Consider the following 18,028-nt stretch of genomic DNA (forward strand, 5'->3'; position numbering starts at 1 on the left):
TTATTAATTTATTATTCATTTTATATTTATCTAATAATTATAAATAACTACAAGTATAATGTAGTACAGATTAGTATTAACAATTTTTTTCTTATTTGAGTTTTAGTTTATTTAAATATGGGTTATGTAAATAAAAAAAAAAACAAAAGTTATTATTTTGTGGTCGAAACTCTTTCAACGAAGTCGGTCAACAAAGCAAGCGAGAACGGAGATTGAAGAGCGACTACGGAGGAGCTTCGGACGGAAATCTTCAACGAACCTGGTCCTTGGGAGATCCGGTTGATAAGCGAAGAATCGAAGTTGCAGTTGGGGCTGAAAATTATAAAAGGGGTGCGAATCGAAGAAGGGAGAACGCATCTCACCACCAATCTTACACCAAAATCAATTGTTTTCACCAGAGTTCTTCTCGGTGAAGCAAGTCCGTTCAGCAGCATGTTCTTGGACGTCTGGCGTGCAAATTTATAGGCGGCGGCAGAATTCCGAACTTACGATCGACGGTGGCAATTCTCCGCAGTGCAAACCTGCATCGACGGCAACAAAGTGGTGGTTTGCTGGCAGTATAATTTATTTTTGGCTTGATTATTTTGTTTCGTTGGAGCGGCATGATATAATTTTTGAGCACACTTGTTTTTCAATTTGGCGTAAGCATACTGGGCACCTTCAATTTCAATTCAATTTGGTGGCAGTAGGTTAAAGTCTTTGTTCCCAGGTTCTTTTCTTAAATTCTGTGAGCAAATGGCTATTATTTCTGCAAGCATTAGTGAAATCAATATGCATATTTAAATTTTTTTCTCTCTAGGAGCATGAATAATTTGCAATGACATTTTTGCGATAATTTGAGTTTTAGTTTTGCTGAACAATTAAGTTTTATCCTATGATCTTGTGTTGTGGTTAACTGTGTTTAAATTTGGTCAATTCTAGCATTTGTTAGTCTTTGGAGGGGATTAATTGAGTATAGATCATGCCTTTTAATTCTAAGCTCGATAGGATAAATGAATAAATGATTTGGTTGTCTTATCAAATTGTTTATTTGGTTTCTAAACTCGAGTATTCCGTAGTTCTTTTAGGACTTAATGGGTTTTAATTATTTGAATAAGTGTCTTAAGCATATAAATGATTAAAGCGCTAGACTATTTCTGGACGCCATATAGAGTAGTCATATATATCAAGACAATTGTTTGACAATGTTAAACTAATATATTAAAGAAAAGAACGAGCTCGTAATTGTTTGGCAATGTTAAACTAATATGCAAATCTAGTAATAGTAGTTGATTCATGCTCTTAGGCTTTTCCAATATTGTTTATTTGATAATTTGGTTCTTGGTAAATTCTCTGTTCACCTTCCCGAGTTTTGATTCAATTGTCTTGCATTTTGATCTTTATCTTTGTTATCCGTTTTTAGCACTTTAATTTGTTAAGCTAATTGCTTTAATTAGTCTTTAAATTGCATTGTTTTAATTCCATGTGGGATCAACCCTTGCTAAAGCACACTATCACTACAATTGACTCGTGCACTTGCGAGGACTATATTAAAATTGTCCATCAATGTCCATCACCATACCATACTCAAGACCAATACTCATGCTCCACTCCTTACATGGATAACTATCCATCCCCATATGAGTACCCACCCCCACCATACCAATTTGAAAGAGCCCATGCTATATACTCCTATGATCCTCATGATGCTCAATACACAAATGAACCCCCACCATACGCAAATGAACCATACAAGCAATCATACTTTGAGGACCCATACCATAACAACCCCCCACTACACTCTTTTGATGGGAATGAATTCCAAGAAAGGGAGTTGCAAGAAGAGTGGAATGCTTTGAAAAATGACACATTGCAACCCTTAAAACAAATGGAGGAACAATTGGCGTTTATGATGAAAGAACTCACAACAAGAACCCAAGGGGAAGACCATGCTAGCACATTGGGGAGTGGTGAAACAATCCCGGAAATATCGTGGGCCAAAGATGATCCTATGCTAGAGGAGACCCCTGTGCTTGAAGAGGCTCCAATTCATCAATTGGAAGATCAAACGGGGGTAGAAATTGAGAGTGTAAATGATGAGGAAGTTGAGCTAGTGTGGGAAGATGAGGAGCCAAATGGTAAAATTCTTAACTCTACTTGCGTTGCTATTCTTGACAATACTTGTGCTCAATCTTGTAATGAAATTGCTTGTGGTTCTTGTGAGGATGACTCCCATACCTCTTGTGAAAAATCCTCTTGATTTTTGTGATGATCATTGTCTTACTTCTTGGGAGGATGATTCCGTTGATAGTTGTGATACTGAGTATATTTTCTTATGATAATTGTGTTAAACTCACTTTCCGTGCTAGGGGGTGTGATTCAGTGTTGATAGTGACAACGTGTCCTCTTATTCTCATGGAATTTTTGATGATGCTTGTGAGGACTTTGATTGTGGGGATGAGGAAATGATGTGTGGTAATGTTGAGGGTGTTATGAAAGAGATTGAAGTTGTCACTTTTGACAACAATGTTGAGGGTGGAGTGATTGAAAATGAAATGAGAAAATGTGGAGTTAAAAAGAAGTGAGAAAAAGTGTGAAGAAATTGAGGATGATTGGGTGTTTGTTGATATGTGTGCTTTCTTTGATGAAAACAATAAGGGAAGAGGCGAAGGGGAGATAAGAACAAGAGTGTTAAACCTTCTTAAGGGAGTGTGTTTAATGCCTAATGGCATCCCTTGGTGGAATTGGAAAGGAGTCCTTGTGGATGTATTTGAGGATGCCCGACATCTTTGGCATGGTATGGTCCCAATTTTGATATGTTATGTGGGACAGTTTTTGTTGCGTCTAGCCAAGGACGTTAAACGTGGTGCTTCTTGGGAGGCAACCCAAGTTCTATATTGTGAATATTGTTGTTCTTCTTTTGTTTTCTTGTTGCTTTTCATTTTGGTTTCCTTTTGAGCTAACATTGCAGGTGATCTTGGTGTGGCACCACAGAAAGGCACCACAGAAAAATTGAACAACAAATGATCAAAAGTAGAGAAAATGGCACCATGAAACAGGGGAAATCTGGACAAACTTTCTACTTCATCTCCACGAGCAAGTCCACGTTCGTGGACGAACTCATGGACATGAAACAGAAAATTCCACGCCAAGGATCACAAGAGTGGGAATTCTGTTGAAAATTTCTAGAAACATCCACGAGCAAGTCCATGTTCGTGGACGAGCTCGTGGACATGGATTTGAACAAGTGTTGTGGACTTTGCTATTTTTCTTCCAACCTTTGAGAGCTTCCAAGTTTAGCTTTGCCAAGAATCATCTTTCATCTTGTTTTACATCTCTTTCTTGTTGCTTTTATTTTAGTTATTTGCTTTGTTCTAGAATTTACCTTTTGATGCTTCTATTGTTTGGAATTGTTGCATTGCATTTGTTTTCTTAATTGGCATTTGAGTCGGGCTAAAGACTTTAAACATGGCGCTCTTGGGAGGCACCCCAAGGATCATCTCAAAAAAAAAAGTAGAGAAAAGAGCAAAAGATTGTGAATAATGGGAGTAGCTTTCTACTCCATTGCACTTCATTTGGTTGTCTTCACGCACTAACCTTGTTTCATGTAGCTTGGAGAATAGAGGCAAAATAGATGTTTGGAAGCTTAAAGTGTGGAAAGGAAGATATGCTCACTTGGTTGTAAACCTCTTATCCATTTTTACCTTTGAATGCCCCGTTTTTCAATTCTAAAGTGTGGAAAAGAGTTGTTACACATGCATGCACTTGATGAGCTTTCCATTTGTTAAACCACAAAGCGTTATGTTATTGATACCCCGAACCCCGGAAACACTTCTAAAGTGTGGAAATGGGTTTGCTTGAATTGAATGACTCGTGCTCCTTTGTTCCACTTGGTCCTCAAGGCAACATCGAGGACGATGTTTGATTTAAAGTGTGGAAAGGATACACTTTGTGCTTGAACTGCTTGTGATTGCTTAATTGGTCAATTGGTCTTGATTGATGGGTGTGTTTGATTTTGGAGAGTGTCATTGTTTATGCTATCTAGGAAGAGTTTTAATCATGTGCCAATAAAGTTTTTACTCTTGGGATATCCTTTGGAAGTTATCTTTTGCACCTAAATTGAAATGTTTGGAACCAAAGAGGTTCAAATTCCTGTGTGCTTGCATGTTGTTCACCTTTTATTTTGTTAGGACCTTAGTCAAGGATCTCTCGAAGTAGGAGTGTGCACCCCTTAACTTGTGAAAGATAAATGCTAAGCGAAGCCCGGAATTGAATTATCTTGGTAAGGCATGGGGCAAAAGGTGAGCCTTTGGTGAGCTTGAAAGTGAATCCCTTATCCCTAGAAAAAGGCATGAGGGGTTGATATGAGAAAAGAAAGAAAAGGGCTTTAATGGCCACTTCTAGAGGTAAGATCTGAGGTGAGTCATCTTGCTAGGATTTGGGATAACCATTGCACTATCTTTGAAAAAGCGTAGAGCTCTATGTAAAGTCGGTTGTCCCAATGACGTTATCTTAGAAGATGAGAAAACAAGAGAGGAGGTGAGCCACCCCGCTAGGATTCGGGTACCCATTGCACCGGTCTTCGAAAAAGCATGGAGCTCCATGTGAATTCCGCTGCCCAATGACGTTATCTTGGGGAGTTGAGAAGAAAGAGAGACCGCCCAAGCCATTGGCGGTGAGCGGTCCATGCCTTTACCATCACTTACTTTTATGCATTGGGCTTTTGCGTTGTGGTTGGATGTCTTGGTTAGGGTGTGTACATCGTTCCCACTAGGAGAATCGGCTTGAAGGCCCTTGCAAAATGAAAGGTGAACCCCAATTTGGATTGCATACTTGGTTAATTGGTGTGAAAAATGGTTTCCTGATGCTTAATTTGATTTTATGGGATTTTTGCTTCCTTTGTATATTCCTAGAGTTGTATAGTGCATGGTTAACACCCTTTGTAGATAGCATGAGGGATTTCATCCCCTCCGTTTTCTTTCACATTCATTCTTGATTGACCATTTGATTGATTGAGTTATCCTTGAAATATCTTTGGCACTTAAATGATCTTGATTTGATTGAGACTTGGTTGAGGGCAAGCAAACTTAAAGTGTGAAAACTTTGATAAGTGCCAAAGATACTACCTTTTGTGGGGTATTTAAAACACATATTGTGATATAAATGGAGTCCTTTTAGCCTATTACATGTTTAAAATAGCTCATTTTGATAAAAGATAGGCACAAGGACTAATTGTTGTTGCACTTGTGAAAGATAGCAAAAGATGTGATTTTCAAAGCATTCCGGTGATAATTCGGTAAAATGAGCATATCTTGAGCTAGGAGTTTTCAAATGAGGTGATTAAAGTGGCCATGGAACGAAAGCTTAAAGGGATACAACTTTGATGAAGACCAAAAAGGCAAAATAGGAGTAGAAGATCCACGAACAAGTCCACAAACGTGGACTGGACGTGGAAAAATTCCAGAAAGTTCCACGTTCCCGTCCACGCTTGTGGACAGGCTCCAGCGCGACTTTTAAATAAATGCTTTGGAGGGAAGGCTATTTAAGTTAGGGTTCGACATTTGGTAGACATCTTAGCACTTAGAATTCACTTTGTTTTCAGATTTCCTCTCTCATTGGAGAGCTTAGAGTATATTTCTTCAACTAGCTATAAGTGATGTACTTTGGAAGATTCAATTGAAGACTTCAATTTGGTAATTCATCCCCATTTTCCTTTCCATCTCAATTCATTTATGCTAGATTAAATTCTTTACAATTGATATTTCAAATTCATCATGATTTGTGTCTAGATTAACCTAGGAGTTGGAATTCATGATCTAGAGAGTGTGCATGTTGATCTTACATTGTTTGAATTGAATAGATGATTGTGAATTGTGTTTTAAAAGCTTTGGTTGTGAATGATGGATTTGTATGGATTCTTGCTTCATTGTTCGGAGATGAGTGAGGAGTTTGAGTGAGTGAAAGTGACAAGAGATCGTGCTTTCATGAAAGGCTTGCTCTCATTTGCATTTCCATACTTTAAGATCCGAAAGGCCTAGGTAGGGGATGAGGTGAAGACAAGGTGTTTGATTAAATGCCTCTTAGGACCATGGTCACGGAATGGTGCTCCATACCAAGAGAAGCCTAGTAGACTGATAGGAGAACGACACTAGTAAAACCTCACCAAAGTTAGACTCGATTTGCATTCCATTGAATTCACCATAGTCCAAGGCATAGGATCTAGAGAATGAATCCAACTCCTCGCTTTAGTTTGCTTTATTACTTGCTTTCATTTACCCAGGGCCGGCGCACAGGGCCCCCAATTTTTTGGGGGCCCCTATTTTAAAAAAAAAATTAGTTGTATATATAGCATATCATCACTGCAACTACGCAATACATTTGCAACAATCCAAATTCTACGGACATTAGTTAATATTTTTCCTTTTTGCGCAATTCTATGCATTTATATATACATTATATAAATAGTATTAGGGATCCCTTTTCCCCAGTTTCCTTCTGCAGTTCTGCGCCATTAGTCCATTACTCCCATTAGCCTCTCGTCACGGGCTCTGCTCCCACCATCGTGTGAGACGATAGACGCAGTTCAATAGGATTGAAGAATTCTTCTTGATCGTACAAAATCACAAATTTTCAAGTTTTTCAATTCTCTTAACGGGTAATTAAAATTACTAAATATTTCACAATTTTTGTTTATTGTTTTATTTACATGACTTAATAATTCTTATTTCAGAATAATATATTCAAGAATTTGTTTCTTGATTAATTATTTGTTTATAGAGTTTCTAAATAAATTTTTATTTTTTCTTTAGGGTTTTATAATTATGTCATCTAGAAAATATTCATCTGGGTTTGAAAAGCGTAAAAAGAAAAAGAAGAATTGAGCAACTAACTCAATCTCAAAAGGGGCTCTTGAAAAATTCATTACAAAAGAAACTCAAATAGATGTGCAAAAAGATTATGCTAATAAGGAACAATTGTTAGAAGTTTGGTAGATGATTTTGCATCTAAATGTGCATGGCGCAGGACACTTTTTAAATGAAATTTTATATCTATTTTTTTATAGAATATTTATATTTTGAATTTTTGAAACAATTTTTTGAACTATTATTTATATATACAAATTATTTGAAAAAATTGGCCCAATTTAAAATATTGCACAGGACCTCATTTTTTATTGGAACGGCCCTGCATTTACCTTCTTGCTTTCTTACATTTATTCCCTTTCAAATGCCTTCACATGCTTCCTTTCACCTAGTTATCTCTTGTTGAATTCTCCCTTAGAAAGCATTGCACTCAATTGACTCCAATTTGTCATCCTTTGAGAACGACATCCGGGAGAATCTTCATTCTCCACCCATACTTTCCATCCACCGTTAACTACACCTTGTCAACAAGTCTAGAGGGAGAGGGGTGAATAGATTTGTATGAAATTATAAAACTTTTACGATTCATTAAACCACCCGAGAGGTGAATTTAACGTCTCGAGAGTAATGCACAACTGGAATTTTTGTTAACCCTTTTTAAAGCTTGTTTGCTTGTAATTTTGTTCTTGTAAAATTCAGGTTTGGTTATGGATTATACAATGTAAAGTAATAAGGTAAAAAGAGAGAGATAGAGAGAGAGAGAGGGGGTGGGGGAGGGAGGGAGGGAGATATATATATATATATATATATATATATATATATATATATATATATATATATATTTATTTATTTATTTATAGTGGTTTGGCTATAACCAGCCTACTTCACTCTTCTCCTTAAAACTCCTAAGGAGGATTGCACTATCTCTAGTACGTACAAGTCTGAACGCCCACGCTTTGAACACAAAGCCAGCCGTGAACTCCACTAGGTTTTTCAACTCCACAATGAGTTTACTCTGTCCCTTTCTACTACTACCGAGTAAAGAATACAAGTTGGAAGAAAATAAATTATTCTTAAAAGTTAATTTAATCTGAACATTACTTTTTGTTTCGCACAAATTGTCTATAAACTTTTAAGGAAAAATCTTCCTTGAGATATGTTCCTAGGACTCTTTTTTTTTCCTCGGATACATTCGCTCAGTTTTAAGATTTCGGAATGTAGGCTCAGAGAATGTCTCGAGCAGTCCTTTCAAATGGTTAACTAGGTTAACGCTTCGAGCCTTAAACCTACTATCTCTCGGATACAAATAGTTGACCTTACCACTCATCCCTTTAACTCTTCAAAAGGTAGGTTCTTTCATCTCTTTGACCTTTGCAACCTTTCGGTCTTAAAGTTTTCTACTCTTCAAATCTTAAGTCTTATGTCTTATTCTTCTTGAGCTATTCGAGAGATAACCACTCATGTTACTCTACGAATCGTTTGTTAAGAATAACTTCTCGATTTAACATTCAGATGGTCAAATTTTAACTACTCGAGGTACCATTTGGTTTGTTTGAATGTTGTGCAGAAAATCCTAAGTCTAAAAACAAAGTAATTGGGGTCTAAAATTCCTATAGTTTGGTATTATCAAAATCTACAACAATATGTTCCAAACACGTTGGAAAGTGACCTTCCAACCCATAGAAGCCAAAGCCTTAGCAGTCTGTGAGGCATTGAGTTGGATAAAAGAAAAACACATGAATTTTGTTAGGGTGGAATCATATGCTTTGCATGTTATTGAAAATCTCAATTCTTATTTTGATTAACCACTATTATATGTGAAATAAATGTTGAGTTCTTTGGTTCATGTTGATTTTTCTTTTGCTAAGCGACTTGTGAATCAAATTATCCACTTATAGGGCGTTTGGTTGGAATTAGGGAATTAGAGGGAAATGAATTGTAATTCAATGAGTAAAGAATAAAGTGGAATTGAAATTACATTGTTTGGTAGGAAAAAATAAAATGATTGAAAATTGAAAGAGGAGAAGTGAATAAAGACTAAAATATCCTTATATAATAATAGTAATATAATAATCATAAGAAGGATAAAATGGTAATTTATCATTGAATTACAATTCCACAAAGTGTGGATTGCAATTCCTAGGGGGACCATAAGAATTGCAATTCCATGGTTGGAGGGAATTGCAATTCCCTCCCACCAAACCATAAAATTGCAATTCCATGGAGTTGGGTAGGAATGAAATTACAATTTCATCCTACCAAACACCTCATTAGTGGCTAGGGAGTCCGCTTCTTTGTAAGTTGTAAGGAATGGTCAGTTCAACCTCCTACTTTCTTGTTAGATGTCTTGTATGCTGATTTGAATTAATGAATCATTTTCTCTTTAAAAACTTACCATTTCACACTCGTATTTCTTTTTTTATTTTAAGTGAGTTATTTTTAGAAAATCATGTCAAGTTATTTTACTTGGTATTTGTGCATGCTATATAATTACAAATAACTTCTTTTTTTTTTTTGTATGAAAAACATGATTAAAAATTTCTTATATCATCGTAGATTAGTTTACGTTTTGAGATTATCTTTTTTGAATTAATGTAAATTAATTAGTATTTATGCCTATTATCCCATGTAGTAGCAAGAAGCCAAGAAGCCAACAATTAGTACTAAAAAATACAAGGAAAAGTAAAACAACAAACATGACACACACCTACTCAATTCAGTGTCTCTAGTATTAGCTAGAATTGGACTTGTGCAAGTGAATTACAAAAATAATAATAATAATAATAATAATAATAATATAAAAAATAAAAAATATTAAAAGTACATATAGGATGGTAATGGCTATTTCCCTCTTGATTCGTAAGAATGGAAATGAAAAGAAGGTCTATACTGTATGTATTTGCAATGGTTTGAAATTTTGAGATGATTAAGTTGATTAATAACTCTTTAAAAAGAAAAAAGTTGATTAATAGTTTAGTACATTGCTTGAATAATCAATAATTAACGATTGTATAAAAATGTTACAAAGATTAAAAAAGTTCAAGGTTAGTTATTAGACGGAAAGTTGGAGTTCGCGTACGCCACATCCCATTGACGGTCACTTTTATCCATTTTATCTTCTTCATTATATTAAAAGAGAATATGTGTTGTCGAGTGTCCACTATTATAAATTTACACGTATCTTTTATTGGTAATTGAATTTTTAGCCATCAATACACTTACTATTTTTGTATTGTGCCATTTCCTTATATCTAAATTCAATTTGCAGTAATCAATATATCAAATTTTTGTACCATCCTAGTTTCATTATAAAGAAGCCATTTTCTTACTTAAATACCCAAAACACCCAAAACACATTCTAATTAATAAGAGTATATAAAAGAAAAATTCTTCTTACCTCTTTTAATTTCTTCCCTCTTAAATTCCTCTCAATAAAATGTTTATATAATTATTAAGTGTCATGAATTGGCTGACCTCATTAACTTTTAATAAAAAAAAGTAAAGTAACATATCTAACAATGACATGTCGGAAGAGAAAATTATGAAGGAAATTTTTTAGGTGTGAGTGAGCATGACAAATTATTCTGTGGACTCGGATCCACCTAACTCGAAATAAATAATTTACATACTGAATGTTCACAATTTATATATGAATGCTTACAATTTACATAATGAATGTTCACAATCTAAATTATGAACATTCGGTATGTAAATTGTGACCGCAAGGTGGACTCGGGTCTATGAAATAAATATTGGAGTAGCATTACTCTATATAAAAATAAGATCATACTATGCTGGAAGTTTTTGACAAAAAAAAAGTATATATACTTTTTTATTTACTATTAGCATGTAGCAACCCGAAAGTATTTTACACGTAAAACTCTAAACTTAGCCGATAAATGACTACAATCAAATAAAAGATTAATAAATAGCTCTTATAAAAAATTAAACTTAAATAACTCTTATGAAAATCAAACTTTAAAAATTTATGATTATTTGTTCAATTATGTGACCAACTTAGAAGTTAGAATAAGTTATCCAAAAATATATATACTTTTTTCACACATAAATAATACTCCGTAAGTTTGAGGGCTTCCAAGTTCAAAGAATTCGGCGGTGGTGAAATCAGTCTTTTATTTTCTTTCCAGTCGGAGCGGGTCAACGTTAGATATAAGTATTCGCAACAGTTACCCAATAAATTATTAATATTGTAGCAGTGACCGACTCGCTTGAAAATTTTTAAAGTTTTGACCCTTTCATTTTTTGACCCGAGAGAGAGAGTTACCAAAATCCGGGCCAAAAGATCTTCCTTCCTTCCTCCACCCAACGCCCTCCCTCCCTCAAATATTCCCATCTCTCTCCCTCTCTCTCTCTCTCTCATCGTGATCGTCAATTTCCAGCACTTTCCACTGGAAACTGGAACCCAATTTGCATCAATCGCAGGCGCGCTGCGTTAGATCTGCCACCCGCTGAGAATTCGCGTGTTTTTCTTCCAGTTCATGTGGTGAAGGAAGGAAGGAAGGAAGGAGTGAAGGACCCAGATTAGTGTCGGGCATGTCTGGGGCTGGGGAGGCTGTAGGGCATGTGAATTTCCCAGCAATGGCTGCGAAGGACCGGTCGGGATGCGGCAATCCGGTTAAGAAGCCCGGCCCAGTTTCCATGGACCACGTGCTGGCAGCTCTCCAGGAGACTAGGGAAGAGAGGGATTCCAGAATCCGGAGCCTTTTCAGTTTCTTTGATTCCGACAATGCAGGCTACTTGGGCTACGCTCAAATCGAGAAGGGCTTGTCCGCTATGCAAATCCCTGCGGAGTACAAGTTTGCCAAGGATCTGTTGAGGGTGGTTGATGCCAATAAGGATGGGAGAGTGGATTATCCGGAATTCAGAAAGTATATGGATGATAAGGAGCTGGAGTTGTATAAGATTTTTCAGGCTATTGATGTCGAACATAGCGGCTGCATTTTGCCGGAGGAGCTCTGGGATGCTCTTATAAAGGCTGGTACTTACGACGGTTACTTTTTTCCTTTTTTTTTTCATTTCTTATAAAGGCTTTTTGATCGTTGATTATCAATGCTCTGTGCTATGAATAATGATTGCTTGTTATGGAAATTGTGGGTGAACAACACTTAAGATGGTTTGAAATGTGGTGAACATATTCAAAGTGGAAAAGTTATTAGAGAAACTACATAAGTAGCATTTGAATTGAGTTGTTTTTCTGAGCTACCTAGTACTCCCCATCCTTTGTGGCTCACTAAGGTATTTGCAAATCAATGGCCTTGGCCTGGAACTTTCAGGAAGATCAGTCATGAGCATATAGTCAACCTTATATTTTGCTGAAAGTTTACTGATTGTCTTTTTCAAGACACTTCTGATAAGTAGTGTTAGACCGGTAGTATGAAAAGCTCTTTCTTTACTTGTCAAAGAAACAAAAACTTTAAAGCTCTCGTTTTTTTTTTTTTTTTCTTTTCTCCAATGAGTTTGAGCTCTGCTCTAGTGTTGGGCTAATACTTTCTTGCATTGTTGTTAAGGCGGACTTTCAAGGCGAGGGCGAGGTGACGACTAGGCAATGATGATATATATATATATAGGGAAGGGTTCGAGTGCGAGTATAGCTTCCCGTGCGGTTACACACCTTAAGCATTAAAATGGCGCACTTTAAGTACACAAACCATGCACCTTACGCACACAAACCATGCACCTTAAGCACACAAACAAAACACCTCAAGAACACAAATCATGCACCTAAAGTTTTTAAATGATGCACCTTTAGTACACAAACCGCGCGCCTTAAGCACACAAACAAAGCACTTAAGAACACTGAGCACCTAAAGTTTTAAAATGGGGCACTTTAAGTTTTAACACTAACGCACCTTAAGCATACAAAGCACGCACCTTAAGAAGGATAACCACGCGCCTAAAGCTTTAGCTTGACGCACATTAAGCACACAAACCACGCACCTTAAGAAGGAAAACTACGCACCTAAGCAACTGTACGGGAACCCATTTATATATATATATATATATATATATATATATATATCAATTCATAATTTAGCATTTCCAGCATGGGTCTTTAGATTTAGCCTTCCTTTTAGGATCCGTTGATGGATCATAAATGGTGTTATTTTCATTCTTAGCCATAACCTGTCATAAAATAAAGTAAACAACCACTAAGGTGAGGCTAGGAGCGGGGCAGTCAGCGTCTCAAGCTCTCAGCTATGTATTAGTAGTAGGGGTTTTCTTTTTAGGGTGAGGCAAGCTCATTAGGCGACAGGTCTCCACGGACCGGACGCCTAGGCGACGCCTTAACAACAATGCTTTCTTGAGCCACTGATGTTCATGTGGTAATCCAATGCACTGTAACGATGTTCAGGTGGTTTAGGTGCTATCTGAACATTAGTATATTACCACATACACATCATTGATAGGGTGCTTACACATGTACAATTATCGGCACAATTGCTCAGCTGCTTCAATTATAGACTTAGCATTATAGACGTTTACAAGTAATGAAGAGGATTCTCTAATAGCAGCATGCCACTTGCGATATTTGAAATGTTCACTGAAATGTAGCATGTTCTCCTTACAACATAGCATATAAGGACACTGTATCATCCACACATACTAAGACATTGGGGCATAGAAATTAATGGACATAAAAGGGGTAGTACATTAAATATAAGTTTGAGGTTTAGAATATCACTTATTGTTCATGACACATGTTCCTCTAAGTTCTTATCCAGAGAAAGAGAAATTTTCTTTTTTCTATAGATGGCCAATTATGGTATTAAACTCTTTTTAAAGTTTGATGATTTGTGTGAATCGTGTGATATTAATTTCTTGTCCATATTGTAGGTTGCTCAGAATTGAACAAGTTCTCTTTTTTGAAATTTTAATATCAAACAAAAGGTTAAAGATGCTAATGAGAAAACCCTTGAGTAGTAGATTTGGCAGTGCATCTGTCTTCATACACATATTAGTCAGAGCCTTTTCTTTTTGTTTTAAGAAGTATTGTTTTTCTTTCATTTCCTTTTGTGTTAAGTGACAATTGAGTTCAAATATCCATGATTAATACTAGTGATAGTACATGAACTTTTGGTAAGCATCATTAAATGTAATATGTCACACTCACAAGACAATTTTAATGGAAGGATATTGCAAAAGTTGTATCTAAAATAGTGTTTTGGAGTTATGGTGTTTATTTTTTCCGGGAATATTCTCACTTTTGCTGTCCATTGTTCATATCTTTCTGGACAGAGAACATAAATAAATCACTGGAGCCAATGAAGTCAGAACAAAAAATTATAATTAAAATTGAAGGATAAGTGAAGAGTTGAATAATTGCCTTCGACTGCTAAAAATTCCACAGATTATAGTCCTAGTCATACTTTATTTGGTGAGCATTCTCCAATGTAAAGTTGTCTGCAGTGAACTTTGGTGGCTAAGCTTTAAATTGGTGTATGAATATACCAATCCTGAACTTTGTTATTCTTTCCTTTTCTGTAATAATAAGGCTGTTTCTGACCAAAAACAAAAAAAAAAAAAAAAACCAATCCTGCAGATTTGTAAGTTGCTTGACATTGATCAAGTGCTTATCCATTGTGATAAATGAAGCTAAGATTTTAACTTTTTTTATGCTTTCACAGTTTCACTTGGCAATTTGTGTTTCCTTTTACTTTTTTTTGTCCATGAATAGTTACTTGGATGAATTGTCTTGATTGCAGTTTTTATCCAACTAGTTAGATGCTCCTCTATATGTTAGTTATTACTGGGAGAATTTGCATTTCATTTGGGACGGTTTCTTTTTCTGTGAGTTGTCTTCTCTTAATAGTTGTGGCAGTTTCTTTTTGCAGGGATTGAAATCGATGATGATGAGCTTGCAAGATTTGTTGAGCATGTTGACAAGGATAATGATGGCATTATAACTTTTGAAGAATGGAGGGATTTTCTTCTTCTCTATCCGCATGATGCCACCATTGAGAATATTTACCGGTACTTGGAAAGGGTCTGTCTTGTAGATATTGGTGAACAGGCAGTGATTCCTGAAGGCATCAGCAAGCATGTTCATGCATCTAAATATTTAATTGCAGGAGGGGTTGCGGGAGCTGCTTCTCGTACAGCAACTGCACCCCTTGATCGCCTTAAAGTGGTTTTACAAGTTCAGACTACACGTGCTTCCATCATGCCAGCAGTGAAAAGCATTTGGAAAGAGGGTAGGCTTTTGGGATTTTTTCGGGGCAATGGAATAAATGTTTTGAAGGTTGCACCTGAGAGTGCCATTAAATTTTACACTTATGAAATGTTAAAGAATGCTATTGGAAATGCCAAGGGAGGGGATCAGGGTGATGTAGGAACTTCAGGGCGACTTATTGCGGGTGGTTTGGCAGGTGCAGTAGCACAAACTGCTATATATCCAATGGACCTTGTTAAAACAAGGTTACAAACGTGTACTTGTGAAGGTGGGAAGGTCCCACACTTGGGAAGATTGTCAAAAGATATATGGCTTCGGGAGGGACCCCGGGCATTTTACAGAGGAATTGTACCCTCTCTTCTTGGGATTATCCCTTATGCAGGCATTGATTTAGCTGCCTATGATGCCTTGAAGAATTTTGCAAAGACATATATTCTCCAAGATAGTGGTGAGGCTTCTAGTTACTTCCTTATTTAGATTATTTATTTTCTCTCTTCATCCTGTACAATATATTCTGAAGATTGCTCATTTAGCTACTTGGTTTTCAATGCAGAACCTGGTCCACTTGTGCAACTGGGTTCTGGTACAATTTCGGGAGCTCTTGGAGCAACATGTGTTTATCCTTTGCAAGTTGTTAGAACTAGGTAAATCTGCGTACACTCGATTGGCTTGGCTTTTGCAACAGTTCATCCTTCCATTGAGTATAACATTTATTCCATTCATGCCTAACTTGTTTCATAATTCCACAGAATGCAAGCTCAACCTACACATACAAGTACTGCTTACAAAGGAATGTTTGATGTATTCCTCAGAACATTTCGACATGAAGGATTAAGGGGCTTCTACAAGGGGCTCTTCCCAAATCTTCTTAAGGTTGTACCAGCAGCAAGCATTACATATCTGGTTTACGAAAACATGAAAAAGACTTTAGATCTTGATTAGCTGATACGAGGTTTTACAGGCGGCACAATTGAGAATTAAAAGAGGTAATAGGGGCACAATTGAGAATTAAAAGAGGTAATAGGGGATGATGACGAATAAAAATTCTTAGTCAAATTGGAGATTGGTGATGTCTTTAATGAAGCCATACACTTAATTTTTTTATTTTTAACTTCTGTTTGGATAGATTAAGAGATTGGATAAATCATTATGTTTATCACACATTAACTGACTAGTATCTATGGTTGCGATTAGTATAGTTCGTATGCAAAAGAGATGTCTTTCGAGTAATAGGATATCCTTGTACAATTTTGATTAGTTATATCCATAATGAAAATGTTAAAGCTGGTGAACCTTAAAATTTTTGTTACATTAAAAATAAATATGCAGACAAGTTGAACCTCTGCCACCCTGATAATCCTCCGATTTCGGTGCAGATAATCTGTTGGATAGCCATTTACTAAATTGTGCCATAGCTTAATGTTTTTTTTTGTATGCATTGATGTGCTATGATTACTTGTGAGTTGTGACTGGCCCTTAAATGGTAGGGCATTGCCAAATGGTGGTCCTGGTGGATACTCATCATCACTTTAGTAGGTGATAACTGATAAGTATTGCTTCTTTTTCTTGTGACAAAAGGTGGAATTGTCCACTCGAGGTTTCCTCTCATCAACTGATTAATAGAAGTTAGATTTTTGTTCACTGCACACAACTGATACAAGAAGCCCACCCATTTTGATAGGTTATTAGTATTGTTACTGGTGAGACTCGATCTTTAGTCTCTTGTAACAAATTTAACATCTGTGACTAGTTGAGTTGTACATGCAGGACATCCATAAAGAGAAGGAAACCATTGCCACTTAAAAGCACAGTATTAGACAGGTGGACAACAACACACTAGGGCTATGCCCAGGCAGCCCAACCCAGCATTTGCAATACAATACAACACAGCATATACAACACACCTGAAACCTCAAATCCCAAAATCCCAATTCATCCAAGAAACAAAGAAAACAAAAGAAGAAACCTGGAAGAAAGGCATTTGCCTTCCCTTTGCCTATGTATGATGACTTGCCTTGTTGTCTAGTTTGTATAGTTTCTACCCTTCACATCCAGATAAGAGCTGCAGGGTATTCATGTACAAACAAGAAGCAATTCTTGCTTGGACCATTCTCTTCTTTCTCTTCTTTCTCTTCTTTCTCCTCATATCTCACCTTACTGAGAGTTGAACCAATTCTTCTTATCTGTGTCTCCCCTCCTCTTCCAACCCCCCTAGTATTTAAGCACATGGCAACCAAGAACTTGCATTGGTAGCATGAAATATTTCAATGGGCCCCCCCTCCTATCAGTTATTCTCTTATAATAGGTCATGCTTATCTCCCACCAAGAATATTTGTATTCTTCAATTCTTTTATCACAATCAGATTTACTAAAGACACAACAGATCTATTCACTATCCATGTGGAGGAAAGCCAATTTAATGGATAAACTAACTCTTTACAGTAAAGTCATGATGAGGCAAAAGTATGTCTGACAGATCAGAATAAGATGCAAATGAGAAAAAATAATTAAAAACAAAATTTATCCCTTTTTAAAAAAGAATTTTAGGTCAAAAGTAGCTGTGTTAGTGACAAAGTGCAAAATTCTTTGATCCATTAAGAGATGAATATGAGGCAGATTAGTGGCTGGTGTGTGTCTGTGTGATGTGGAGAACTTTTGGTTGATCTATTAAGACTTAAGAGACGCAAGGAGACTTATGCTCCGTTTGATTTGCGGGAAAAAATAATTTATTATCAAATTTCAACTTTATAAAGCAAGAGAAAGTTAATGAGAATCTATAGTTTCAAAATACCAAACTTCCTTTTCATAGCTTTAAGATGCCTTTTTGCGATGGGTTAACATTAGTAGCAAGTCGTGTAAGTATTAGATCCCGAAAGCTGCAGTTGGGCATGGATTTTGCTTTGATTTACTGGAAAAAAAAAGGCTAAAGTGTCATTTAGCACCATGAACTATATCCAATTATTCATGCCGCACCCTGAACTTTCATATCGTATAT

General features: G+C 36.3%; 2 protein-coding genes across 3 annotated transcripts; both read left to right on the forward strand.

Annotated features, from left to right (window-relative positions):
* The first annotated feature begins 501 nt into the window (after nt 1–501).
* Nucleotides 502–4,519, forward strand: LOC116009778. The gene is made up of 2 exons (XM_031248905.1): nt 502–2,117; nt 2,951–4,519. Exons 1-2 carry the CDS (start codon nt 1,463–1,465, stop codon nt 3,004–3,006), a joined length of 711 nt encoding a protein of 236 aa, XP_031104765.1. The 5' UTR covers nt 502–1,462; the 3' UTR covers nt 3,007–4,519.
* A 6,589-nt stretch (nt 4,520–11,108) lies between these two features.
* Nucleotides 11,109–16,333, forward strand: LOC116010462 (calcium-dependent mitochondrial ATP-magnesium/phosphate carrier protein 2-like). 2 transcript variants are annotated; one of them, XM_031249883.1, is made up of 5 exons: nt 11,109–11,841; nt 14,696–15,481; nt 15,587–15,677; nt 15,783–16,019; nt 16,051–16,333. In XM_031249883.1, the coding sequence occupies exons 1-4, from the start codon at nt 11,397–11,399 to the stop codon at nt 15,973–15,975; spliced, it is 1,515 nt and encodes a 504-aa protein (XP_031105743.1). In that variant the 5' UTR covers nt 11,109–11,396; the 3' UTR covers nt 15,976–16,019; nt 16,051–16,333. The 2 variants fall into 2 exon arrangements, with proteins under 2 accessions (XP_031105743.1, XP_031105742.1); XM_031249882.1 differs by having other exon boundaries at nt 15,783–16,333.
* The last annotated feature ends 1,695 nt before the right edge of the window (nt 16,334–18,028 follow it).

Source organism: Ipomoea triloba, chromosome 2 (assembly GCF_003576645.1).
Source record: "Ipomoea triloba cultivar NCNSP0323 chromosome 2, ASM357664v1".
Classification (NCBI taxonomy): Eukaryota; Viridiplantae; Streptophyta; class Magnoliopsida; order Solanales; family Convolvulaceae; genus Ipomoea; species Ipomoea triloba.